The sequence below is a fragment of the Somniosus microcephalus genome, chromosome 13, assembly GCF_052327205.1.
Source record: "Somniosus microcephalus isolate GS21.2 chromosome 13, FLI_Smic_1.0, whole genome shotgun sequence".
NCBI lineage: Eukaryota > Metazoa > Chordata > Chondrichthyes > Squaliformes > Somniosidae > Somniosus > Somniosus microcephalus.
The window spans coordinates 182,930,861-182,958,635 of NC_140999.1; the positions used below are offsets into that span (position 1 = coordinate 182,930,861).

Genomic DNA, 27,775 nt, shown 5'->3' on the forward strand with positions numbered 1-27,775 from the left:
AAAGTGAGACTTTGATTATGCTTCAGTAATCCCTCTTCTCCGTCTTTAATGTGATTTTTTAAATAACTTTTTTTTCCCGTTGTATGGAGAAACTGTTAGTGATCTGCCCAATGATAGGGTTTTTATTCCCACTTCCTATTTTTTTTTGAAGTTTCTGCCTTACATAATGGAGATGTGTGTGTGTGTGTGTGTGTGTGTGTGTGTGTGTGTGTGTGGACACAATTGGGCTCCACTCTGTTGTGCCCTCCACAGTCAGATAGTGTCTTGAGTCTGGCACTTGGCCCAGATTTTCCAATCGAGATTATGTTAATGGCTGCGTTGACCTATTTAAAAATAAATGGGTTACCGCCAGTGTTGTATTGACGCCAGTCGGAAACTCTAGTCTTTGTTATCGAGGTCCACACATCAGTGGTCATTCGGGCCGAGTAGTGACTGAAGCTTCTTCAAATGTTCGTCAATGAGGGAGGAAACACCATCAGGAGAGGAGAGGATGGGGAGAAAAGATAAGTTACATTTATTTAAGCGCCTTTCACGACCTCTGGACGGCCCCAAAGCGCTTTACAGTCAATGAAGTACTTTTTGAAGTGGAGTCACTGTTGTAATGTGGGAAACGCGGCAGCCATCTGCGCACAGCAAGCTCCCACAAACAACAATGTGATAATGACCAGATAATCTGGATTTTTTTTTTAGTGATGATGGTTGAGAGGATAAATATTGGCCAGGACACTGGGGATAACTCCCCTGCACTTCTTCGAAATAGTGTCGTGGGATCTTTTATGTCCGCCTGAGAGAGCAGACGGGGCCTCGGTTTAAAGTCTCATCCGAAAGACAATGAAGCACTTTGGAAGCGTATTCACTGCTGCAGGGAAACACGGCAGCCAATCTCCGCACAGCAAGGTCCCAGAAACAGCAACATGACCAAATGAATTTTTTTTTAAAAGTGATGTTGGTTGCGGATTAGTGTTGGACAGGACACCCAGAGAACCCACTGCTCTTTGAATGTTGCCCTGGGATCTTTTGTGCTCACCGGAGAGGGCAGACAGGGGCCTCGGGAGAGGAAACTTTCATCCCACTGGCCCAAGCTGAATTGGGGCCCAGATCATAGAGTGGGCCAACCCGCTGTCGCACCCAGTCCCCACACAGGTTTTACACCTGACGAGAGCATGGTGTTCAATTTGCTTCTGCGTGCAACTTCAGTTTCTCCTTAATCCTGCTTACATTTTTTAAATTGCAAATACCAACTCCAGATCCTTCGAATTTCCCATCTGCTCCCAGCGATTATCTGATCCTCCAACATGTCGATCTGTTCTAAATCTCTGGCCCACTCCAGATTTTCGAATGCGTGCTAATTATCTTAATTGAAACCGGTTTGGCACGCTGTATTTCGGTTCCCTTCATGCGAGCTTGACCATCGTGATTCAAATGGACACCGTCCTCACTTCCTCGTCTAAAGGAAAGTGTGGTTCCACCCCTCTTCCGCCCTCGACCCCCCACACTTGCTGGCCATTCTTCAGGAGAATGCTGCAAACCTGCTCTCAATTGTCACCTCTGACTGTTAAGTCGAGTTGTGCTGTTGTACAAGACAAAATTCTGTCTGCTTCCCTCATCAATCAAGGTATTTTCCTCCCTAAACACCCCTACCTCTCTTTCCTCCTTTCTGTTGCTGCTTAACACCTGCCTCTTTGACCAAGCTTTTGGTCACCTGTCCTAATATCTCCTTCATGACTCTGTCAAATACTGTTTGATAATCGCTCCTGTGAAGCGCCTTGGGACGTTTTACTATAAAGGCGCTATATAAATGCTGCTGCTTCTTGTTATGACTGCATTCGGGACAGGGGGGTGGGGGGAAGGGAAATTGCAGTATAGCGAGTCTGCACCAGCGTGGCATGTTAGCGCAAACAAGCTAATTTAAATTAAAATTCATTGGTTGTAAAAAAAAAAAAAATGCTTTATGACGAACAAAGAAAATAATGAATTAAATAAAAACAGGTAATGCTGGAAATCCACAACAGGTTAGTCGGCAACTGCAGGGAGAAAAGAGGATGTTTTGGGTGCGTAACCTTCATCAGACTGAAGGCTAAAAGATAAACGGGTGTTTTAGCGAGGTTTGCCCACCTGGAATATTATAACGTGTCTTTTCTCCTTCGAGTTATTTCAATTTTAATACTTTCCGTGAATTACCGTAAGCGCTGCACCAAAACTACTCGGCCGAGTAGAGTTGATTTCTGTTAATTCAAGGTCATTTTGTTTTCCTCGTGCGCTAAAACATTCGATCCAGCATTTCAAATTAAGCGATTGTAATAAAGTAGCACTGGGGGCTTTTTTTTTTTTTAAAAAGAGAGATTCACGTCATCCAGTTGTTCGCATTGAGCGGTCTGCTCGGTGTACTGAAGACTGCTTTGTGATCGCATTTTCTGGTTGCTGTGTAAGTCCTGTTTGTTTACAGTAATCCTCCGCTCCCGGACTCTGTGCTTAACTTGTGCTCCTTCTGTGCTTGTGCAGATTTTGGTAGCGATGGAGGAGCTCCAGGATGTCCAGTTGACTGAGATTAAGCCACTCCTGACAGATGGGGTAAGGAACTGGTCCGTTTGAGTCTATTTTATGTTGCTGGACCCGTAATCCACAGAACGTGAGTGCAGATCCCCACCGTGGCAGTTTGAGAATTTGAATTCATTTTATTTTTATAGATCTGGAAATAAAAAGCTGCTACCAGCAATGTTCCCTGCCAAAAAAAAAAAAAAAAAAATTTTTTTATGCAGCCCGTTTAACAGGCTGCGCAGCCCATTCAAAATTCTGCGCGTGTGTGGCCTTTTCAACTTAAAAGCCGGCTCATTGGCTGCGCGGCTTACAGGAACCATTGGCTGCCAGTAAAAGTGACCATGAAAGTGACGTAAGAAAACTACTAGGCACTTGGTCTAAGCGTTAAACAAAGCTTTAATCAACTGTTTTACAACATGGAGGTCTAGTTGTGTCCTTCACCAGTTCCTGCTAAGAATGTCCTGCGCAAGCTGGGCCCGTGCCCGAGTATTTATACTCTCCCTGGACAGCGTCACCCGTAGGCCGCTCCAGTATTATTTCATAAGTCTTTCTTTCATGAATGACTGACTGATTCATGTCAAAAGTGTTGGAGTGTCATTAAAAACACAACTGGTTCACTAATGTCCTTTTTAGAGAAGGAAACCTGCTGTCCTTACCCAGCTTGGCTTATATGTGACTCCAGTCCCACACCAACATGGTTGACCTTTAACTGCCCCCTGAAGGGGCCTTGCAAGCCACTCCGTTGTATCATACCTAGACAACTAGGGATGAGCAATAAATTCCTGCCTTGCCAGCAACACCCACATCCTGAGAATTAATGTTTAAAAAAACAAAATCAGAGCTAAATACATGTTTAGTGTATTTGACATTGACCTGTGCAGATTAAAGTCATCAGGACTGTGTTAAGTTCCAGTTACACAATGCTTATATGTGCCGTGCCAAATTATTTAAGAATCATGCCACTGAATGTGAGGTGGAGCGCAGTCGCGCAGACGAGGAAAGTCCCTGGTTTAAATCCTAATCCGTGCCGAGCTAGTTGATCTCACTCGGCGCAGCTATGGGAGGCCAATCGTTGGCCCTGGGCCAGAAAGGGTTCCCGTCCTTGCTCACTGCCAAAAAAAAAAAAAATGAGCGTTGCTGGAAAGTGGTCATTGAGTGAGGAAGCATTAGGTTTGCCTACAATGCCCTCAGTGGTTGAACCATCTGCTGGCGGTCGCTGTCTGGCCTCACATACAAAGGAGGTAAGAGAGAGGGCTGCCAATGTATGAGCCAGAATGAGTCACCGCCTTTCACAAGAGGAGGGAAGGATTCCCTCAGAACCCTGAGCCACTGGTTGAAGTGTATTGAGAAAATCAGTTGGGGGGGGGGGGGAAATTATTTGGGAAGTAAAATACGTTTGTGTGAGAATTGCACACAATATTTTCCTTTATCTTTACATAGATAAAATGATTGACAAATGCCTAGGTGAGAGTGGGTAGAGATGCGGCATTGATACTTCAAACTGTCTATTGACACCACTGCATCAGCCAATGAGTCGGAGGTGGGGCGGCACATACGGCAAAACTCGCAGCAAACAGTTTATTTTACAGCAAGCAAAGTCTAGCCATGATTGATGGGGGAATTACACAATTACATCCATTCTGGCTGAGAATAGTGGTGTCACTATATGAAGCTATTTCACTACAGCAAACAGTCTACAGAGTCTAGTTAAAAAGTCTCTCTACAAACTACAGCAAACACAAACATAACATAAGAAATAGGAGCAGGAGTAGGCCATTTGGCCCATCGAGCCTGCTCTGCCATTCAATAAGATCATGGCTGATCTTCTACCTCATCTCCACTTTCCTGCACTATCCCCATATCCCTTGATTCCTTTAATATCCAAAAAATCTATCGATCTGTGTCTTGAATATACTCAACAACTGAACCTCCACAGCCCTCTGGGGTAGAGAATTCCAAAGATTCACCACCCTCTGAGTGAAGGAATTTCTCCTCATCTCAGTCTCAGAATAAGGGATCGGCCATTTAGGACTGTGACCCCTGGTTCTAGACTCCCCAGCCAGGGGAAACATCCTCCCTGCATCTACCCTGTCAAGCCCTGTAAGAATTTTTGTATGTTTCAATGAGATCACCTCTCATTCTTCTAAACTCCAGAGAATATAGGCCTAGTCTACTCAATCTCTCCTCATAGGACAATCCCCCCATCCCAGGAATCAGTCTGGTGAACCTTCGTTGCACTCCCTCTATGGCAAGTATATTCTTCCTTAGGTAAAGAGACCAAAACTGTACACAATACTCCAGGTGTGGTCTCACCAGGGCCCTATATAATTGCAGTAAGACATCTTTACTCGTACTCAAACCCTCTTGTAATAAAGGCCAACTATTTGCTTTCCTAATTGCTTGCTGTACCTGCATGTTAACTTTCAGTGATTCGTGTACAAAGACACCCACGTCCCTCAACACCAACATTTCCCAATCTCTCACCATTTAAAAAATACTCTGCTTTTCTATTTTTCCTACCAAAGTGGATAACGTCACATTTCTCCACATTATATTCCATTTGTTATATTCTTGTCCACTCACTTAGCCTGTCTCTATCCCCTTGAAGCCTCTTTGCATCCTCCTCACAACTTACACTCCCACCCAGCTTTGTATCATCAGCAAACTTGGAAATATTTTAACTGGTCCCTTCATCCAAATCATTGATGTAGATTGTGAATAGCTGAGGCCCAAGCACTGATCCTTGCGGTACCCCACTATTTACAGCCTGCCAACCCGAAAATGACCTGTTTATTCCTACTCTCTGTTTTCTGTCTGTTAATCAATCCTCAATCCATGCTAGTATATTACCCCCAATCCCATGAGCCCTAATTTTGTTTAATAACCTCTTGTGTGGCACCTTATCGAATGCCTTCTGAAAATCCAAATACACCACATCCACTGGTTTCCCCTCATCTATTCTGCTAGTTACAACCTCAAAAAACTCTTAACAGATTTGTCAAACACGATTTCCCTTTCATAAATCCGTGTTGAATCTGCCCAATCTTATTTTCTAAGTGCCCTGTTACCATGTCCTTAATAATAGATTCTAGCATTTTCCCTACTACTGATGTCAGGCTAACTGGTCTGTAGTTCCCCGTTTTTTCTCTCTCCCTCCTTTCTTAAATAGTGGGGTTACATTTGTCACCTTCCAATCCACGGGAACCGTTCCAGAATCTCTGGAATTTTGGAAAATGACAACCAATGCATCCACTATTTCTATAGCCACCTCTTTCAAAACCCTAGGATGTAGGGTTATGCTCATGATCGAAACCACAGCAACATCTCCCGATTAAAAGCAGAGCGATTTCTCCAGCAAAATGCAGTGAGAGAAGGATAGTTACATAATACAAATTATGTGTGTAAAATCAATCCGTTACTTACAGCAGTGCGGTGTCCAGGCAGGCTTGACGGCAGAATTCACCAATCATCTTTGTTCTGGCCGGGAATAGTGGAATATGCAACCTTGATACTTTAATCCCTCGGACAAAGGTTTGATTCCAGTTCTGTCAACTTGGGCCATTAAAGAGGTAACAAAGGGGAAGTGGGATTAAGCTCTGCCGTTAGCTAAACCATCGTATACTCAACACACTTCCTCGTCTGGTTGAATCAAGAGTAGTTTTGACGGCGGGCGTGCTGGGGGCTTAAAACAGGTTCCTTGCCTGTCCACTTTGGAGGCCGGGTTGTGGCAGATTGCTTCGGCATGCTTGCATTCCTGGCACTAAAGCGGCAATGTCAGTGGAGCCTCCAAGGTGAACGGTGTGGGGAATGGAAAAGGAAAAAAAAATGTTATCACTATCCTTTGAATATTCTGCTCTCCCGCACAAACCTGGACATCCTACCCTCTTAACACGTCCATTCTTGGGAGCAGCACACAGGCTCCGGGACGGATCCCTGAGATATGCTGCAGGCCACAGCTGACCAATTAAGGAGCCTCCCGTTAATTGCAACCCTATTATTTAACTAATTTATGACCCAGTTTCCAAGATCGTCCTGTATACCAGACGTCTTGACTTTATGTGCAGGTCCCTTGCGAGGCATTGTATCAAATCACTTTTTGATAGTCAGGCGCCAGGAATCTCCGCTGCGGATCTCCCGTTCTAGTGCTGTAAGATCAGTGGAAGCCCTGGCGAAAAGGTGTAATCTGAGTTTCTGCCAAAGTTACGATGAGAAGACCAATCAGAAATTCTCCCCCCTCAAACGTCTGATATTCACCACATTATCCTCTGCCCTTAAGCCTGTTGCGTCCTCAAATGATCCCGTTAAGGGGGGGACCTAATAGAGGTATTCAAAATTAGGAGGCGTATTGATCGAGCAAGTAGGGAGAAACTGTTTCCTCTGGCAAGTGGGTCGGTGACCAGAGGTCAATAGATTTAAGATGATTGGCAAAAAGAACTAGGGGGAAATGAGGAGAAATTTTTCACACACAGGCCTGTTAAGATCTAGAACGCACTACCTGAAAGGGTGGAATCAGATTCTATAAGAACTTTCAAACGGCTATTGTACATGTACTAATTTGCTGATTATCAGGAAAAATCTGGGATGTGGGGCTAAATTGGACATCTCTTTCAAAGAGCCAGCACAGGCACGACGGGCTGAATGGCCTCCTCGTGTGCTGTATGATTCTAAGCATGTTCTGCTTTTCATGTACTATTTTAGCCCTGGAATTACTGTCTTCGCTCTCATTGCTTCCTTTATGATTTTATTTTACCACAAATATCAAACGAGCAGGTGTATGATTCTCTGGGTCTGACCTTTTCTACAAAGAACTGCTAATTGCTTTCCACGCTTCTGGTATCTCCCTTTGCGTTAATGAACTGTGAAAAATTTCAGCTACACTTTCCCCATTTCCTTGAGTGTTGCTGAGCACTTCTCTATGCGATAAAACTGAATCTAATGAGAAACGAGCAGCTCTCTGCTAACGGGGAATATAAAAGGAATGAAGGCGAATGTCCCCGTGGCAGCAGAGACCCATATTTTCATGCGCGTTGTGAACGGATGTTGGAATCTCGACCTCTGCTTGGTGTATAATGCTGGAAAAGTAACCGGAGGAGAGGGACGGGGAAAGGGGTTTACTTAAGCTGGCACAGCAAGCTCGGGGGGGGGGGCTCTTGATTGTGTTCCATTTGGCCAGGTGTTCTGACGAATATTCTGGCAGTCCAAACATTATTTTGTTCAGTGAAAACTGATTTACAAATATCCACCATTTTTTTCCCCCTTCGCATTGTCCTACCTCTTTGGATCTGCCAGTTTTGAAATGAATCTTCCATTTCTGTATGGGGAAATATATTCACATTATTACTGTCTTCTAATTTAGCCTCCTGAACACTGATTTATTTTTACTCATTTAATATAGTTTTCCCCCCCCCCCCCCCCCCCCCAATTTTGACCCTTCGGTTTTGAGATCAGCTTTTCTGAAAACTGTCAAAACACAGTACAGGAAACTCTCTCTTAACCGGCAAAATTCAGGAGTAGGTTCAGGTAAGTTTTATTATATATTAGTGGTCGTGTAACCGGGGTTCCTGGATTTGTGGCCGTGTAACCGGGGTTCCTGCACCTGTGGCTGTGCAACAGGGACTCCTGGATCTGTGGCCGTGTAACCAGGACTCCTGCACCTGTGGCCGTGTACGGGCCTCTCTGTAATCCGGACTTTTTGATCAACCGGCACCACGCTGGTCCCGTCGGTGCCGGATATAAAAAAGTTTCCTGTAACATTTTCAGGCAGGTGACCATCTAACCTACACGTTCAACTTCCCACGAGATGCCTTTGATGAATTACTGATTCTATCACCCCTGCGTTCCGTTTGCTGGCTGGTACTTGTCTCGTCCTTCACCGAATCCTTAGTTTCTTGTTTCTCCACCCGAGCTTGTAGTCTGTTGCAGATTTTGCAATCGCCCCTTTACCGAACAAAATGCCAACACTTCCGATTTTCCTTTGTCCTTAATTTGAAACTATCTCCCCCATGCTCGTCAATTTTCCACATGGCAGAAACAAAATACCCAAGTGCAAAGTCTCCAAACTTCTCAATCTTTAAATATGTCTTTCAGATCATTTTTCAATCTTTTTTTCAAGAGGGAATATCACTGGGAGCTGCGTTAACCTCTCCTGATCGTGTTGTCCTCTCTTTTATATCTGGAATTCAGTAGCTCTCTTTTTTTGCGTTCCCTCCGTGGAGCCGAGCCGGCAACAGTGAGGAGGAGGCCGCGGTGACGAGGAGGACGGAGCGGCTGAGGGACATCGTGCTCCCACTGCCACTGGATGCCAAAGAATTGACTTTCAGAACGCGGCGCTGTAAAAATAGCTGACGTGTCTCGGTGAGCTCCCACAGCTTTATTGTGGGAGTGATTGGGGAGTAAGCATTCCATTGTACTAGTTACATATGGCAAATAAAAATCTTGAATCTTGAACTTAATATCCATTTCAAAATAGGGTGGCCAAAACTACACAAAGTGCTCCCGATGTCCTGAGTATCACACCGAGGCCTAATTTCATTTTTAGAGTTGAGGGGTTTTGATAGAGTAAATAGGGAGAATCTGTTTCCACTGGCAGGAGGGTCGGTAACCAGAGGACACCGATTTTAAGATAATTGACAAAAAGAGCCAGAGGGGAGATGAGGAGAATTTTAAAATTCTTTTTAGGCAGTGCGTTGTTGTGATCTGGAATCCACTGCGGTGGAAGCAGATTCAACAGTAACTTTCAGAAGGGAATTGGTTAAAGAATTGAAATGGAAACATTTGTAGAGCTTTGGGGGAAAGAGCAGGGGAGTGGGGACTAATTGGAGAGCTCTTTCAGAGAGCCGGCACAGTTACAATGGGCCGAATGGCCGCCTCCTGAGCTGTACGATTCTATGATTCCAATTGCGCCTCTCCATTTATATGTTACACCCCCAGCTGTACATCTCAACGTTCTGCTCACTTTCCTAACTGCTTGGGAACGCTGTGTTAGCAGCTCAAACCCCACGATCTTGTTCCTGGTGGAAGCGCATTTCCGTTTAGTACAAACTGCACAATATCCGTTCCGCTGCTAAGTCACATAACTTTCCACTTCTCTACCCGCAGATGCAGCTTCTCTAGGTCCTTTTTGATTTATGTAACTTGCATAATCGTCATTTGCCACTGCTTCCAATTTGGTGGCAACAAATTTAGAACCTTTGGGCGTATTTCCATTTCCAAAGATTATAAACAATAATGGTCCCAACACTGACTCCCTCTGGAACAACACTAGCTACAATCCAGATAACTGCCCCTCCCTCAATCGGTCTATTAACTTTTTTGGTTCTACCTGTACAACAGTATTAACAACAACAACAGCAACGTGCATTCATATAACGCCTTTTAATGTCCCAAGGCACTTCACAGGAGCGTAATCAGATGAAAATTAACACACAGCCAAAGAAGGAGACATTAGGACGGGTAATTGAAAGCTTGGTCAAAGAGGTAGGTTTTAAGCAGCGTCTTAAAGGAAGAGAGAGGTGTAGAAGTTTGGGGAGGGAATTCCAGAGCTTGGGGCCTAGATAGTTGAGGGCACAGCCGCCAATGGTGGGGTGAAGGAAGTGGGGTTGCAGAAGAGGCCAGAATTGGTGGAGAGCCGAGATCTCTGAGGAGTTTAGACAATGTTCCGAGTAATTTTTTTTGGGTGCATGGCCCCTTTAAGTTGCTGCGTGGCCCATTCACAGTTTTTAGCATACGCAAACTTTAACATTAGAAAAGCTGGTCCCGGGCTGTTTGAGTGTTCCTGTGTCTCTCAATTGTCCACCATCTTGGGCTCAGTAACTAATAAATTATGTCTGACCTCTTTCCCTGTTGTGAACCAGTGTTGTTTTCCTCTGTTACCCTGAGGAGGAAAACAGTCGTATAATTATTGTGCTTTCATCAACTAAATTAAAAACAGGACCTGGCTTTTTGTATGGAGGTCAGAAACTTAAAGATTAAAATTCGAGATGAGACATAAGAACATAATAAATAGGAGCAGGAGTCGGCCAGACGGCCTCTTGAGCCTGCTCCGCCATTCAATAAGATCATGGCCGATCTTCTACCTCAACTCCACTTTCCCACCCGACCCCCATATCCCTTGGTTCCCCTCGAGTTCAAAAATCTATCGATCTACACGACTGAGCATCTATGGCCCTCTGGAGTAAAGAATTCCAAAGATTCACAACCCTCCGAGTGAAGAAATTCCTCCTCATCTGGGCCTTAAATGGCCGACCCCTTATTCTGAGACTGACCCCTAGTTCTAGGCTCTCCAGCCAGGGGGAAACAACCTCTCAGCATCTACCCTGTCAATCCCCCTCAGAATCTTATGTTTCAATGAGATCACACATCATTCTTCTAAACTCCAGAGAGTATAGGCCCAATCTATGCAATAGAGACGAAGATTAAAATTATTTCTTAACGCTCAAAACACTGATCAGTCCACAACTTTTGGAACAAATGTTGAAAATTGAGACTGGTGAACAACGTCTCAATTGTTGTTTGAGCCTCAGTTTGATATTTCTCAACACTTTGGGGGGGAATTTTCCCGAAGCTGTCGGGGAAGAAGGCGGGACTTCAACTTTCGGGTTTCTGACCCGCCTACTTCGACGTCTGGCCAATCTGCTTGATTTTTCCCTTGATTGACCTTGTTGAACCCGCCCAGCAGGCCAATTAAGGGCCACCCGGCAACAGGTGACGTCACAGACTGCAATTTCATCTTGACAGATGAAATATCAGTGTCTCACAGCTGTTTGAAGCTGTGAAGCACTGAAAGTCTGATTTCTAAGATGAGTCCTTCTGCGCAGACTCATTTAGAAATCTCAGCAGCACTAAAAGCTGAAGGCTGTCGCTTTTGACAGATCGCAGCCGTTCAGCTTTAAGCGCCGGCTGACTGATGCGCTCCCGACGGCTACAGGAAGGAAGGCTGTAAAGGTAAGTGAAAGTTCTTTACACACTTTAGACACACCAAACACTTTAGACACATCAAACACACTTACTTTTGCACTCATGCACCCATCACTCGCCTGAGCGCTGACATCGCAACTCCTTCAACCCGACGGCCCGCCTGCTCTACCTGGCGTGGTTTGGAGCCATCGGGAAACCCACACGAAACCCCTCAAAATGGGGATTAGGCTAAAAACTGCCTGTTAACAGGCAGTTAATTGGCACTAATCCCTTCCCGTCTGGTTTCGGCGGGTCCCAGTGCGGGGTGGGTACCCACCGCCCCTGAAACTTACGCGGGGCGGGGTTTTGGGCAGGGTGCTGTCGGGGACCCCCAAAGTCGGGATCCCCCCCCCACACGCCTGAAACCCTGCCTGACAGCTCCCTGAAAATTTAGCCCTTTGTGTGAGCTGTGTAAGGAGAGAAAGAACAATTGTAAATTTTTAAAAAACCTAACCTGTTAAAATTCTTAAAGGCTAGAATGAAAATATAGAATGCAACAATTAGATCTTGGACTACATTTTTTCCCTCGCAAGATTACGACTAAAAATTGGGAACAAAGGGCTCAACTCCACTTCTTCCAAAGATTATTAGGGCCGGATTTTCCGATCGGAAAAAATCTACGCGCTTACCTGCTGGCTCCGTAGGTCTGAGACTTCCGATCCAGGGTCTCTCCACTACGAAATGCGCAGAGGCCCGGGTGTCCTGGGGACGCAGGTGGTTCGCAAGCGTCCCTGGGATCGCGTGGGCCGTAGGGAACCAATCAAAGAAGGGAATCCCCCTGCACACTTTTGGCAAGTCTCTCCGCACAGATCTGTCAAAAGTATGAATGGGGATCACTTAAACAGTTAAACATTCTGCCGAGGTGTGATAAATGGCAGTTAGGAAGATTACCTGTAAACATCTGACATTATTCTCTGACTATATAAGCTGTGTTTTTATGCATCGCTCCACGTCACCTGACGAAGGAGCAGCGCTCCGAAAGCTTGTGATTTCAAATAAAGCTGTTGGACTATAACCTGGTGTTGTGTGATTTCTTACATTTGGAAATATATCAGCCGTTCCTTCATCGCTGGGTCCAAATCCTGGAACTCCCTCCCTAACAGAACTGTGGGAGCACCTTCACTACACGGACTGCAGCGGCTCAAGAAGGCGGCCTGTCACCATCTTCTCAAGGGAAACTAGGGAAGGCCAATAAATGCCGACCTTGCCAGTGATGCCCACATCCCGAGAATTAATTAAATAAATTCTAATAGTAATGCAGTTCGTCAGCATTGCCCAAATAATCATTATTTACTTTTGTTATCTCCTCTGATCTTCACAATTCAGCTCCAGTGGGGACTGCTCTTCTAAAGCTGAGGTTCTACATGCAACCTGCGCTCTGCTTGATGCAGCAGTGTTGATGTCAACAGTGGCTCGGAAAAACATTTCATTCTTCAGTATTCCCTTCGATTACCTTGGAGATCTGACAAGGGAACTGCTGAGAGCAATCCATTTCAGAGCATAAGAAAGCTTGGACAGAAAAAAGGTCCTGTGGCCTGGCCAACATGGTCCTTTCAAATGTTGGTGTTCAGAGAGATTTGGGTGTCCCCGTGCAAGAAACACAGAAAGCTAGCGTGCAGGCACAGCAAGCAATGAGGAAGGCAAATGGCATGTTGGCCTTTATTGCAGGGGGGTTGGAGTATAAGAGTAAGGAAGTCTTGCTACAATTGTACAGGGCCTTGGTGAGACCACACCTGGAGCACTGTGCACAGTTTTGGTCTCCTTATCTAAGGAAGGATATACTTGTCTTGAAGGCGGTGCAACGAAGGTTCACTAGATTGATTCCTGGGATGAGAGGGCTGTCCTATGATGAGAGTTACTTCTCTCGATCCCTCCACGGTGTCTAAATTGTCAGACTGCTTGCCTGACATACAGTTCTGGATGAGCAAAAACTTTCTCCAATTAAGTATTGGGGAAAACCGAAACCATTGTTTTCAGTCCCCGCCACAAACTCCGTTCCCTCGCCACTGACTCCATCCCTCTCCCTAACATCTGTCTAAGGCTGAACCACACTGTTCGCAACCTTGGTGTCATATTTGACCCTGAAATGAGCTTCCGACCACATCATCCTCAGCATAATAAAGACCGCCTACTTCCACCTCCGTAACATCGCCCGTCTCCGCCCTTGCCTCAGCCCATCCGCTGCTGAAACCCTCATCCATGCCTTTGTTACCTCTAGACTTGACTATTCCAACGCACTCCTGGCTGGCCTCCCACATTCCACCCTACGTAAACTTGAGGTCATTCAAAACTCAGCTGCCCATGGCCTAACTCGCACCAAGTCCCATTTGTCCATCACCCCTGTGCTCGCTGACCTACATTGACTCCCGGTTAAGCAGCGCCTCTATTTCAAAAGTCTCATCCTTATTTTCAAATTCCTCCAGGGCCTCACCCCTCCCTATCTCTCTAATCTCCTTCAGCCCCACAACCCCCCGAGATATCTGCACTCCTCTAATTCTGCCCTCTTGAGCATCCCTGATTATAATCGCTCAACCTTTGGTGGCTGTGCCTTCTGTTGCCCAGGCCCTAAGCTCTGGAATTCCCGGCCTAAACCTCACTGCCTCACTTTCCTCCTTTAAGACGCTCCTTAAAACCTACCTCTTTGACCAAGCTTTTGGTCACCTGCCCTAATTTATCCTTATGTGGATCAGTGTCAAATTTTTTGTCTTAAAATACTCCTGTGCAGCGCCTTTGGACGTTTTACTACATTAAAGGCGCTATATAAATACAAGTTGTTGATGATTGTGTAGAATGGGCCTATACGCTGGAGTTTAGAAGAATGAGAGGTGATCTCATTGAAACATACAAGATTCTGAAGGGGATTGATGCTGAGGTTGTTGCCACTGGCTGGAGTGTCTAGAACTAGGGGGTATAGTCTCAGGATAAGGGGTTAACCATTTAAGACTGAGATGAAGAGGACTTTCTTCACTCAGAGGGTTGTGAATCTTTGGAATTCTCTGCCCCAGAGGGCTGTGGATGCTGAGCCTTTGAGTATATTCAAGGCTGAGATAGATTTTTGGACTCTAGGGGAATCAAGGGACATGGAGATCGGACGGGAAAGTGGAGTTGAGGTCGATGATCAGCCATGATCTTAGTGAATGGCAGAGCAGGCTCGAGGGGCCGAATGGCCGACTCCAGCTCCTAACTCTTATGTTCTTAAACCATGTGTGATGTACCTTACTGTAGATTCTATCCCAAACATAATCCCCAAACGGAATGTTCTCTATACATGCTCCCTGATTCCTAAACATAATGGAGCAAACATGTCCTATTGTTCTTGTATCCTCCGCTTTGGTCCGGTGACTTCTGTAGAACTGTCTCCGTCCCTCCCACCACCGATTTGCTCCTTTGTTGCCACATGCCCAGTACCAGTTATATCGTTTTGTGTGTCTGAAATGACAGAGATGCTGTGAGTCAAGTGAGGCTCGATTTGAAATCCAAGCTGTTGTGAAAGCCTGTCTGGCCCCACAGTCGCCGCGTGTCACTGTCTCTTCTTGGCCAGCTTTGAAGTAACCCCTCAATGACATTTCCGCATCCCTCGTCCCTGCATCGAGGAACGGCCGCATCTTGCGAATGATTGCTCCCCACCCCCTCCGGTAGAGATCCTCACTTTGGAATCAAAACCTCTACTCGGTAAACACACGATGAACCCATCTGTAGCCTCCTTCATCTCTGCTGAGATGGCCCAGAGAAAGCCAAGGAATCTCTGAGGGGCATCTGGCATCAGTGCAGGTTGCAGGTTGAATGAATGATTGTATTTACCAAGCTGCAGAATAAGAACTGACAGCGATATGACCGGTCCTAAGCACCCCGCGCACCACCTTAAACATTCACTCCCTCCACCACCGGCGTACCATGGCTGCAGTGTGTACCATCTACAAGAAGCACTGCAGCAACTCGCCATGGCTTCTTCAGCAGGTTTTAAAAATTATTTTATTCGTTTTATGGGATGTGGGTGTCGCTGGCAAGGCCAGCACTTATTGCCCATCCCTAGTTGCCCCTTGAGAAGGTGGTGGTGAGCCGCCTTCTTGAACCGCTGCAGTCCGTGTGGTGAAGGTACTCCCACAGTGCTGTTAGGGAGGGAGTTCCAGGATTTTGACCCGGCGACGATGAAGGAATGGCGATATATTTGCATGTCAGAATGGTGTGTAACTTGGAGGCGAGCTGGGAGGTGATGGTGTTCCCATGCGCCTGTTGCCCTTGTCCTTCTAGGTGGTAGAGGTCGCGGGTTTGGGAGGTGCTGCCGAAGAATCCTTGGCAAGTTGTTGCAGTGCATCTTGTGGATGGTACACACTGCAGCCACGGTACACCGGTGGTGGAGGGAGTGGATGTTTAAGGTGGTGGATGGGGTGCCAATCAAGCAGGCTGCTTGAGTGTTGTTGGAGCTGCACTCATCCAGGCAAGTGGAGAGTATTCCATCACACCCCTGACTTGTGCCTTGTAGATGGTGGAAAGGCTTTGGGGAGTCAGGAGGTTGAGACACTCGCTGAAAAATACCCAGCCTCTGACCTGCTCTTCTGGACACAGTATTTATGTGGCTGATCCAGTTAAGTTTCTGGTCAATGGTGACTCCCAGGATGTTGATGGTGGGGGATTTGGCGATGGTAACGCCATTGAATGTCAAGGGGCGGTGGTTAGACTCTCTCTTGTTGGAGATAGTCATTGCCTGGCACTTGTGTGACGCGAATGTTACCTGCCACTTATCAGCCCAAGCCTGAATGTCGTCCAGGTCTTATTGCATTCGGGCATGGACTGCTTCATTATCTGAGGAGTTGCATATGGAACTGAACCCTCTGCAATCATCAGTGAACATCCCCACTTCTGACCTTATGATGGAGTGAAGGTCATTGATGAAGCAGCTGAAGATGGTTGGGCCGAGGACACTGCCCTGAGGAACTCCTGCAGCGATGTCCTGGGGCTGAGATAATTGACCTCCAACAACCACAACCACCTTCCTTTGTGCTAGGTATGACTCCAGCCAGTGGAGAGTTTTTCCCCTGATTCCCATTGACTTCAGTTTTACTAGGGCTCCTTGATGCCACTCTTGGTCAAATGCTGCCTTGATGTCAAGAGCAGTCACTCTCACCTCACCTCTGGAATTCAGCTCTTTTGTCCAAGGCTGTAATGAGGCCTGGAGCCGAGTGGTCCTGGCGGAACCGAAACTGCGCATCAGTGAGAAGGTTGTTGATGAGTAAGTGCCGCTTGATAGCACTGTTGATGACACCTTCCGTCACTTTGCTGATGATTGAGAGTAGACTGATGGGGCAGTAATTGGCCAGATTGGAGTTGTCCTGATTTTTGTGGACGAGGACATAACTGGGCAGTTTTCCACATTGTCGGGTAGATGCCAGTGTTGTAGCTGTACTGGAACAGCTTGGCTAGAGGCACGGCTAGTTCTGGAGCACAAGTCTTCGGCACGACAGCCGGGATGTTGTCTGGACCCACAGCCTTTGCTGTATCCAGTGCGCTCAGCCGTTTCTTTATCACGTGGAGTAAATGGAATTGGCTGAAGACTAGCTTCTGTGATGGGGACCTCGGGAGGAGGCCGATATGGATCATCCACTTGGCACTTCTGGCTGACGATGGTTGCAAACGCTTCAACCTTGTCTTTTGCACTCACGTGCTGGGCTCTGCTGTCATTGAGGTTGGGGATATTATTAACACGTTTGAGTCCCGCTTCCCTCGCTGGCGGACTGCTGGCGGACATTGTTGGGTATATGTCTCCTGCGGCCCCATTGACCTCCAATACGGATGAGCAGCTGAACTGGGGACAGGTTGGTAATTAATCGAGTTATTGATGGCTGCCCTTTTCCCTTTCTTTCTCCGCAGAACTCCGCGAGGAACTTCCAGGATTTCGACTGTCAGGTGAGTCATGTCCATGTTCTCTGAAGTGTTTGGGAAATCTCTTCTGGAATTCCGTGGGGAGGGGAGGGGAGGGTGGTCTGCTTCTCCATTTTGTGGCATTTTATTCCATCGTTGGAAGGACGTATACAGAGGACTCGAGTTCTACCGGGTTGGTTGCTGGGCTGGAGGGAATGGGAGACAGGAAGAGGTGTACGGAATTCAGAAGGAACAGCTGAGAAGATCTCCCAATTGGTGAAAGCATTGCTCCGTGTGCAGCCGAGCCTTGCAGACCGGGAATATTTCAAGCTTAACTGCCCCCCGCCAGTCTAGACTGCATTAGCGGCTCTCAACCTGGGCAGCAATACAGATGCTACAGTTGGTTTTGGCAACATCTAGACTTCAATGGGGAAATATTGACTCCTGGTCAACATCCAGTGACCTTTGGAAGAAAACATGTGCACTACCTACCCTGCATGATTCAAATTTGTTTTATTTGTCCGATAATCCATTCTAATTATTCAATAACTTTGATTAAGATCACAGCAAAGGAATTTAGCACTTAAAAATAATTTGAATTGTCAGATAATTTGAATTAAGTGATTTTGAATTAAGAGTAGACTATACATGGACAGGATCTGGCTTGTTAGTGATGCCCTCCATAGTAAAATAGCCTGCTGACGCTGCCTAGACTGAGGGTGAAGAATGGTGACTTGGTTTTTGTTTGAATCTCTCCATTCGGGATTTGGTCCCTGTCATCGTATCGAAACGGCCCTGTGACCATGTTGCATTTTCCCCTCAACCGTCTTGTCTTTCACATAGTCGTCAACACTGCCTTCCTCCAACCCCTCCTCGCCATTATCCAGCTCAGTGAGACTGTCCTTGCTTGGTTAGAAACATAGAAGATAGGAGCAGGAGTAGGCCATTCGGCCCCTCGAGCCTGTTCCGCCAATTAATGAGATCATGGCTGATCATCCAAATTCAGTACCCTGTCCCTGCTTTCTCCCCATATCCCTTGATCCCTTTAGCCTTAAGAAATATATCCAACTCCTTCTTGAATATATTTAATGAATTGGCTTCAACTGCCTTCTGTGGTAGAGAATTCCACAGGTTCACCACTCTCTCTGGGTGAAGAAATTCCTCCTCATCTCAGTCCTAAATGGCTTACCTCTTATCCTTAGACTGTGACCCCTGGTTCTGGACTCGCCCGCCATCGGGAACATCCTTCCTGCATCTAGTCTGTCCAGTCCTGTTAGAATTTTATAAGTTTCAATGAGATCCCCTCTCATTCTTCTAAACTCGAGTGAATATAAGCCTAATCGAAACAATCTCTCCTCATACGTCATTCCTGCCATCCCAGGTATCAGTCTGGTGAATCTTCGCTGCACTCTCTCCATGGCAAGAACATCCTTCCTCAGATAAGGTGACCAAAACTGCACACAATACTCAAGGTGTGGTCTCGCCAAGGCCCTGTACAACTGCAGCAAGACATCCTTGCTTCTGTACTCGAATCCTCTCGCTATGAAGGCCAACATACCATTTGCCTTCTTAACTGCCTGCTGCACCTGCATGCTTACCTTCAGCGACTGGTGCACAAGGACACCCAGGTCTCGTTGCACTTCCCCTTTCCCCAATCTATTGCCGTTCAGATAATAATCTGTCTTCCTGTTTTTGCCACCAAAGTGGATAACCTCGCATTTATCCACATTATACTGCATCTGCCATGCATCTGCCCAATCACCCAACCTGTCCAAATCATACTGGAGTTTCTCTGCATCCTCCTCACAGCACACACGCCCACCCAGCTTTGTGTCGTCTGCAAACTTGGAGGTATTACATCTAGTTCCCTCGTCTAGATCATTAATATATATTGTGAATAGCTGGGGTCCTAGCACCGATCCCTGCGGTACCCCACTAGTCACTGCCTGCCACTCGGAAAAAGACTTGTTTATGCCAACTCTTTGCTTTCTGTCTGCCAACCAGTTCTTTATCCAAGTCAGTACCTTACCCCCAATCCCATGTGCTTTAACTTTGCACACCAATCTCTTATGCGGGACCTTATCGAAAGCCTTCTGAAAGTCCAAATACACCACATCCACTGGTTCTCCCTTATCTATTCTACCAGTTACATCCTCAAAAAATTCCAGTAGATTAGTCAAGCATGATTTACCTTTTGTAAATCCATGTTGACTTTGTCTGATCCTGTCACTGTTTTCCAAGTGCTCTGCTATTACATCCTTTTATAATGGACTCTAGCATTTTCCCCACTACCGATGTCAGGCTTGCCGGTGTATAATTCCCCGTTTTCTCTCTACCACCTTTTTTAAATAGTGGGGTTACATTAGCTATCCTCCAATCCATGGGAACTGTTCCAGAGTCTACCGAATTTTGGAAGATGACCAGCAATGCATCTACTATTTCTAGGGCCACTTCCTTAAGTACCCTAGGATGTAGATTATCAGGCCCTGGGGATTTATCGGCCTTCAATCCCGTCAATTTCCCTAACACCATTTCCCTACAAATACTGATTTCATTCAATTCCACTTTTCCCTATTCAATCGTAGCCAGAGCATCTCCAGAATGGCTTCTCTTCCCACGCCTGTGCCATTGCCTCCAGATCTGTCCTTGGTCCTCATCTACATGCTTACTCTTGGTGACATCATCAACAGACATGGGGTCAGCATCCACTGATGACACCCAGCTCTACCTCTTGACTGCTCCACTGTCTTGTGTTATCAGATTGCTTATCCAGACTTGGATGAGCCGCAGTATCCCGTTCAGCATTGGGAAAGCTAAAGCCATTGTCTTTGGCCCCCGCCACAAAGTCCGTACGCACCCTTGCCAATGAGTCCACCCCCCTCCCCAAGCACCGAACGAAACTGTCGCAACCTCAGCGTCCTATTTGATCCCGAGCTAAGTTTCCAACCCCATATACACTTCATCAAACTGCCTACTTCCACCTCCGTAACATCGCCCGTCTCCGCCCCTGTCTCAGCCCATCTGCTGCTGAAACCCTCGTCCATGTCTTTGTCACATCCAGACTCAACTATTCCAGTGCCTTTCTGGCCAGCCTCTACCTTCCATAAGCTTCAGCTGCCTGTATCCCATCCTGTGCCAAGTCCTGCTCACCTGTCACCCCAGTTCTTGCTGACCTACATTGGTTCTTGGTCCCCTTACACCTTCAATTTGACCTCATTCCCCCCCCCCCCCCCCCACCGCAATCTCCGTGACCTCCTCCAGCCCTAGAAACTTGCCTCTCCCCCCAAACTAGCCGTTCCTCCAACTACAGCATTGTGTACATTCTCCCCCTCCCTTTGACACACCATTGGTGGCCGTGCCTTCAGCCACCTGGACCCCACCCTCTGCAATTCCCTGACTAAGCCCCTCTAGCTGTCCAACCTCCCTCTCCTCCTTTTAAGACCCTCCTTAAAACCCATCACTTTGACCAAGCTTTGGGTCACTCCTCCTAATATCTCCTCCTTTGGCTTGGTGTCCATTTATTTATGCTGATGCCTCTGCGAAGCGCCGTGGGACATTTTCCTATGTTAAAGGCACCATATAAATGCAAGTTATTCTTGTTGGTTGAGGTATCCAAGGCTGACCTGCCTCAGCAGAAACATACTTCTGCCTTTGGGAAGGAAGCCGAGAACATTGTTTGCACGGGGAAGGGGGCTAATTTCATTTGAAAATTTGGTTGAATTAATGAGTGAAGAGGGGCGAAGAGTTGATGCCTCTCGGTTGGTTGTGCCTTGGTGTGGTTGTTTCTTATTGAAACGTATAAGATACTGAGGGGGCTCGACGAGGTAGATGCAGAGAGGATGTTTCCCCTCGTGGGGAAATCTAGAACTTGGGGGCATAGTTTCAGAATAAAGGGTCGCCCTTTCAGAACTGAGATGAGGAGGAATTTCTTCTCTCAGAGGGTTGTAAATCTGTGGAATTCTCTGCCCCAGAGAGCCGTGGAGGCTGGGTCATTAAATACATTTAAGGTGGAGATAGACAGATTTTTGCAAGATAAGGGAGTGAAGGGTTATGAGGAGCGGCTTTGAGCCCAAGATCAGCCATGATCTTATTGAATGGCGGAGCAGGCTCGAGAGGCCAAGTGGCCTATTCTTGCTCCTGTTTCTTATGTACTATCTCTTCTCCCAGCTCCCCCTCCACACACGGAAGAATGGGTTAGGCCAGGCTACTCTGATGTAGCTGGTTGGAGAGCAGCATGGGCCGCTGGTCACTGGCACATTCACCCTTCACCCTGTCACAAATGGAGCTTTGATGCAGAGTATGGAGAAGTGATTTAAAGAGATCTAAAAGGGAAAATGCAATGCGTTAAAATATCCGTTCGTGTGCTGTACGTTTTCCGTTGTGTTTACGTTGCAACCTACTGTGTCAGCTGTGGCTCAGTTGGCAGCACTCTTGAGTGTGAGTCAGAAGGTTGTGGGTTCAAGTCCCGCTCCAGAGACTTGAGCACAAAATCTCTGCCGACACTCCTATTCAGTACTGAGGGAGTGCCGCACTGACTTTCAGATGAGATGTTAAACCGAGGCCCCATCTGCCCCCTCGGGCGGACATAAAAGATACCACGGCCCTATTTGAAGAAGAGCAGGGGTGTCCTGACTAATATTTAACCCTCAACCAAGATAAAAACAGATGAGCTGGTCATTTATTTAATTGCTGTTTGTGGAATCTTGCTGTGCACAAATTGGCTGCCACTTTTTTTTTTACATTACAACGCTGACTACACTTCAAGGGTATTTCATTGGCTGTAAAGCGCTTTGGGACATGCTGAGGTCCGTGAAAGGCGCAATATAAATGCAACTTCTTTGTTACTGTAACACTAACACGGGATCAGTTCTGTAAATGGGAATAAACGAGGAAAGAGAGCCTGCCTGGGTCAGCTGGGTGCAGTGCTTGTAATCTAGTCCGACAGCATTCAGCTGCTAATCCCAAGGCTGGAGGTCTAATGCATTGTGACAGGACGGGCCTACATGCTGACACCCAAGTGCTGCCATCATATTATTCTGCAGCTTTGCTGGTAATCTTGGGAGCGAGTGGCTTCAACACAACAGCGAGCAGCTGACGTTACGGTTCCTCAAAGAGGAGACTCCCCGAGACGCGCTAGTTAACGTGAGGAGAGTTTAAAAAAAAAAAAAAATCTAATCCGTACAAGTGTCATATTTGAAAGATTTGTCAAATTGTGCAACTGCTGCGATGAAGGTCGATTAGCAGGCTGCAAGTTTGTTTCGGTCCGATCTCTTCCCCAGTGGGCTGGAAATCGAAGACGACCAAGAGAAAACATTAAACCCACCGCACCGTCTCACTCGGCAAGGTGTTGCGCTGATTTACTGGACTGATGGAGAGAATCATCCCGGATTATTTGAATTTTTATCCTTCCATTCCTCCCATTGTCTCCTGAAGGTGGTGACTCCTGATTTTGGGTTGTGCTGCCAGCATCCCTCCAGAACCTCATCCCTAATGGACATTCTTAATCATTGAAACCTAAATAGTGAAGCTATTCAACCATGGTTGGGTAGCTGAGCATTAAGGCCAATCCTGACCCTGCCCACATGTGACGACCACGCACGCTTACTTTCCAGTCGGGGGGTCATTGGATAGTGATTAGGAGCTCAAGTCCTGATTGACTTCATTTGCTTCACAAACCCTCAACGCCACCCCGCCGAGTCCACGGGCACAAGGGGCCATTTGCACCACTTATTACACTATCCTAGCCTGAGATCTGCTAAGTCAGCACAGGTCAGTGTCGGATCTGCGGCCTCCATTTTTTTTGACTGGCTCCGTGCATGGCTGCCTATTGCCTTTCGGAAATGCAACCCCACAAATACGCTGTACGTCTCCTCCGCATCCAATTACTCCAATGTTCTTCTGACCCAGCCTCCCACCCTCCACTGTCAACAAGGGTAGACGTCGACGACGAAGTCCAACACTGCCTTCAGTGTGCCGTAGCAGCCTTCGGTCGCCTGAGGAAGAGAGTTTTTGAAGACCAGGACCTCAAACCCGGCACTAAGCTCATGGCCTACAGGGCAGCAGTGATCCCCGCCCTGCTGTATGCCTCAGAGATATGGACCATGTACAGCAGGCACCTCAAAGCACTGGAGAGGTACCACCAATGCTGCCTCCGCAAGATCCTGCAAATCCATTGGCAGGATAGGCGCACCAACGTCAGTGCTCTTGCTCAGGCCAACATCCCCAGCATCGAAGCTTTGACCACGCTCAATCGGCTCCGATGGACGGGTCACATTGTCCGCATGCCCGATACGAGACTCCCAAAACAAGCGCTCTGCTCGGAGCTCCGGCACGGCAAGAGAGCCCCGGGTGGGCAGAGGAAACGCTTCAAGGACACCCTCAAAGCCTCCTTGAAAAAGTGTAACATCCCCACCGACACCTGGGAATCCCTGGCCCAAGGCCGCACAAAGTGGAGGAGAAGCATCCGGGAAGGCGCCGAACACCTCGAGTCTCTTCGCCGGGAGCAAGCGCAGGCAGCGCAAGGAGCGCACGTCAACCCAAGCACCCCACCCACCCGCCCCTTCAACCACCGTCTGCCCCAACATTGGACTCATCAGTCTCCTGAGAACTCATTTTTAATGTGGAAGCAAGTCATCCTCAGTTCCCAGGGACTGCCTAAGAAGAAGAAGACATAGTTCGGCTGATCCAAAACTCTGCTGCTCATATCCTGCTCCATTTGCCCATCACCCCTCTCCTTGCTGACCTACAATGGCTCCCAGTTCCACCCCTCCCCCCCGCTCTCAATGCCACAAGTGCAAAATTCTCCTCCTTGTATTTAAATTCCCGTATGGCCTCACCCCTCGCACGTCCGTAATCTCCTCACAGCCTACAGCACCCAAACTCGCCATTGCTCTGACTCCAGCCTCACTTCACTGCACCATGCGGCCCATACCTTCAGCTGGCTAAACCTCTCCACCGCTCCATCTCCCTCTCCTCCATTTTAAGACCCTCCTTAAAACCCACCTCTTTGACCACACTTTTTTTTGGTCATCCTTCCCAATCACTCCTCCTTTGTCTCGGCGTCCATTTTTTCTTTGTCCTCGGGACACTCATCTCTGTTAAAGGCGCTACGTAAATGCAAGATGACCCGCTAAACCGTGGGCGAGTAATCCAGGATTATTTTGATTGGCTCTTGCAAAGATAATTGATGATGGTGGCAGAGAATCAGAGGTCGGGAAGGGGAGGGGCAAGACACCCAAGATAACTGTTGGGCAGCTCAACGCCACATTGATGCTGCTATAACCTCCGGCTGGAATTTGTGAAATAGATCTAATATATCATTTTAAAAACTAGAAATGCCGGCCTGACCCTGCCCACCCCCCCCCCCCCCAAATCGTTAACAACTTGCATTTATATAGCACCTTTAATGTAGTAAAACATCCCAAGCCTCTTCACAGAAACGTTAGCAAATAAAATTTGACACCGAGCCACCTAAGGAGGTATTAGGACAGGTGACCAAAAGATTGGTCAAAGAGATCGGTTTTGAGGAGCGTCTTAAAGGAGGAGAGAGGTTTAGGGAGGGAATTCCAGAAATTGGGGTCTAGGCAGCTGAAGGCACGGCTGCCAATGGTGGAACAAAGAAAATCGGGGAAGCGCAAGAGGTCAGATATGAAAGAGCACAGAGATCTTGGAAGGTTGTAGGGCCGGCGGAGGTTATAGAGATAGGGAGGGGCAAGGCCATGGAGAGATTTGAAAACGAGGATGAGAATTTTAAAATCGAGGCGTTGCTGGACCGGGAGTCAATGTAGGTCAGCGAGCGCAGGGGTGATGGATGAATGGGACTTGGTGCGAGTTAGAATACGGGCAGTAGAAGATAATGGATTCAGTGTCTGGTCAAACATTTTTACACTTTCAAAAATGATTATTTTATGCTCAGCTATTACATTGTGTTAAGGATCCTGTGCGTGACTAAGATTAGAATGGAGCCCTGCGGTGAGACTACAGAAACGCTGCAGTAACTGGGACAGCTGTAGGCAGAATGGAATCGACATCTCGCTGCAGGGCAAGTAATTCATTACTGCCCCGAAACCAGCACTTTGCAATCTGCAGGGCGTTTTGTAAAATTGAGTGACAAATCGCATCGCCTAACTAACAGTGTGGAAGTCGGGAGCTGCCACGCCATCTTGCCCCGTAACAAATCACTAGCCTCAGCTCTGCACAAAGCCAACTGTCTGTTCGTTTGAGAAACAGTAGATCGAAAATAGAGGGGCTCGTAGCCCGAGACAAAAGCACATTGCGTTAGTGCGTACCATTCGCGGACACGGTAGGAGGGGCTTGTTGTTCTTTTGAACTCTCGGTGCTTTTGAGGAGGGTGCAGTTGAGCTCTCCTCTGCTCTACATTCACGCATTTGCAGATTGGAATCACGAGAGCAGTACTTTCCCCAGGACCGCTGCATAGCAGTTCAGAGAGTAAAGACCGAAGGTGGCGGGGGGTGGGGAGTAGAATCAGACTTTGCACTATCTTCAGTGCAGGCAGTGAGTTTCCTTCCAGATCTCTCGGTTAATCTTCAAGCTGGTTCTCTAAGCTCTGGAATTCCCTCCCTGAACCTCGTCACCTCTCTCTCCTCCTATTAAGACATTCCTTAAAACCTCCCTCTTTGACTAAGCTTTTGGTCACCTGTCCAAATATCTCCTTATGTGGCTCGGTGTCAAATTTTGTTTTATAACGCTCCTGTAAAGCATCTTGGGACGATGTTAAAGGTGCTATATAAATACAAGTTGTTGTTGTTGTAGCTGCCACTCCATTGCTGATTCCTGTGAAGCGCCTTGGGATGTTTTACTATGTTAAAGGCGCTATATAAATGCTTGTTTTTGTTGTTGGTCCCATCAATTCAGGTTCAATAAACCAGTAACGCCCACCACTATCCTGACTGGGCTCATTTTCTTTATTAATTTAATTATTAACCGTTATCTTTTATTAATATTATATAGCATCTTATGACATCAAAACATTGTCACAATGGATTGTTGTAAATGGAAGCCTATTTAAATTGGCCGCTAATCTTTTAACTTTATGTCCAGTACAAAGCTGATCGAGTCAAAATCTGATGAAGCTTCCGGAATTTGTTATTTCATCTTGCTGCTGTCACTCTTGTAACTGACAGTGATCACTTGGGGTGGCCCAGGCACAGCGCAGTTCTGATCCATATCAATGTGTTTTGGTCTCCATACCTAAGGAAGGATATGCTTACCTTAGAGGGGGTACGACAGAGATTCACCAGACTGATCCCTGGGATGAGAGAGCTGCCCTATGATGAGAGACTGTGTAGAATGGGCCGATACTCTCTGGAGTTTAGAAGCATGAGAGGTGATCTCATTGAAACATAGAAGATTCTGAAGGGGGATTGACCGGGTAGATGCTGAGAGGCTGTTTCCCCAGGCTGGGGAGTCTAGAACTAGGGGCATAGACTCAGGATAAGGGGTCGGCCATTTAAGACCGAGATGAGGAGGAATTTCTTCTGAGGGTTGTGAATCTTTGGAATTCTCTACCCCAAACGGCTGTGAATGCTGTGTCTTTGAGTATATTCAAGGCTGAGATCAATAGATTTTTGGACTCTAGGGGAATCAAGGGATATGGGGATAGTGCGGGAAAGTGGAGTTGAGGTCTAAGATCAGCCATGATCTTACTGAATGGCTCGAGGGGCCAAATGACCTGCTCCGATTTCTTATGTTCTTATGCTGCTGAGAGTTTTTTTAAAGGAAGGTGGCAAATATTTTTTCTCCTCGTTATGGAAATTGTGCTGTGTCACTGGTCTGTTTTAAAGACTGCCGTTGACATTTTAGCTTGCTCACCCGATGGCTTAGCAGGTAGATGCCCTGGATGCTCGTTGTACTGAGACACACCGATGAATCTGGGGTCTTTTTCAATCGGTGGAGTGATCCGATCTCTGCCGGCGTACTGCAGGTGGCCTCAGCATCATTGCAAACCGCCAGGTCCAATTTTCAAGAGCCCAAATACCAGGATTCCAGGGGTCAGAAGGAGGAAAAGTTGACGCTGTCACTCCCAGTGCAGCGTCGAGGGAGTGCTGCACTGTTGGAGGTGCAATGCTGTTTGTGGGAGCTTGCTGTGCACAAATTAGCTGCAGCATTTCCTACATTACAACAGTGACTACACCTCAAAAATACTTCATTGGTTGTAAAGCGCCTTGGGACGTACAGGCACAGTGTGGGGTACAGGCACAGTGTTGGGCCCAGAACCCTAAAATGTTGGACAGTTTGGGACCTTGAATTGGGAGACAGTGTGGGACTATGAGCCTGAAATGTAGGATAGTGTGAGACACAGAATCCTAAAATATGAGGGGGGTCTAGAACCCTAAAATGTCAAGAACCACATGTTTGGTATACAAAATGCTTTATTAGACGTTTATTAGAATTCACTAACTAA

The 27,775-nt window shown here is 47.0% G+C and overlaps 1 protein-coding gene across 5 annotated transcripts in view; it reads left to right on the forward strand.

Annotated features, from left to right (window-relative positions):
• The window catches only part of LOC147108854 (protein NDRG3-like), a 131,405-nt gene that overhangs the window by 48,323 nt on the left and 55,307 nt on the right, over positions 1 to 27,775 (forward strand). For 4 of the 5 annotated variants that reach the window (XM_086005763.1, XM_086005762.1, XM_086005764.1 and 1 more), the window contains exons 2-3: positions 2,503 to 2,571; positions 17,362 to 17,397. In XM_086005763.1, coding sequence (XP_085861889.1) covers positions 2,515 to 2,571; positions 17,362 to 17,397 — 93 coding nt within the window. In that variant the 5' untranslated portion in view covers positions 2,503 to 2,514. The remainder of the gene's footprint in view (positions 1 to 2,502; positions 2,572 to 17,361; positions 17,398 to 27,775) is intronic. The other variant, XM_086005765.1, reaches the window with a different exon arrangement.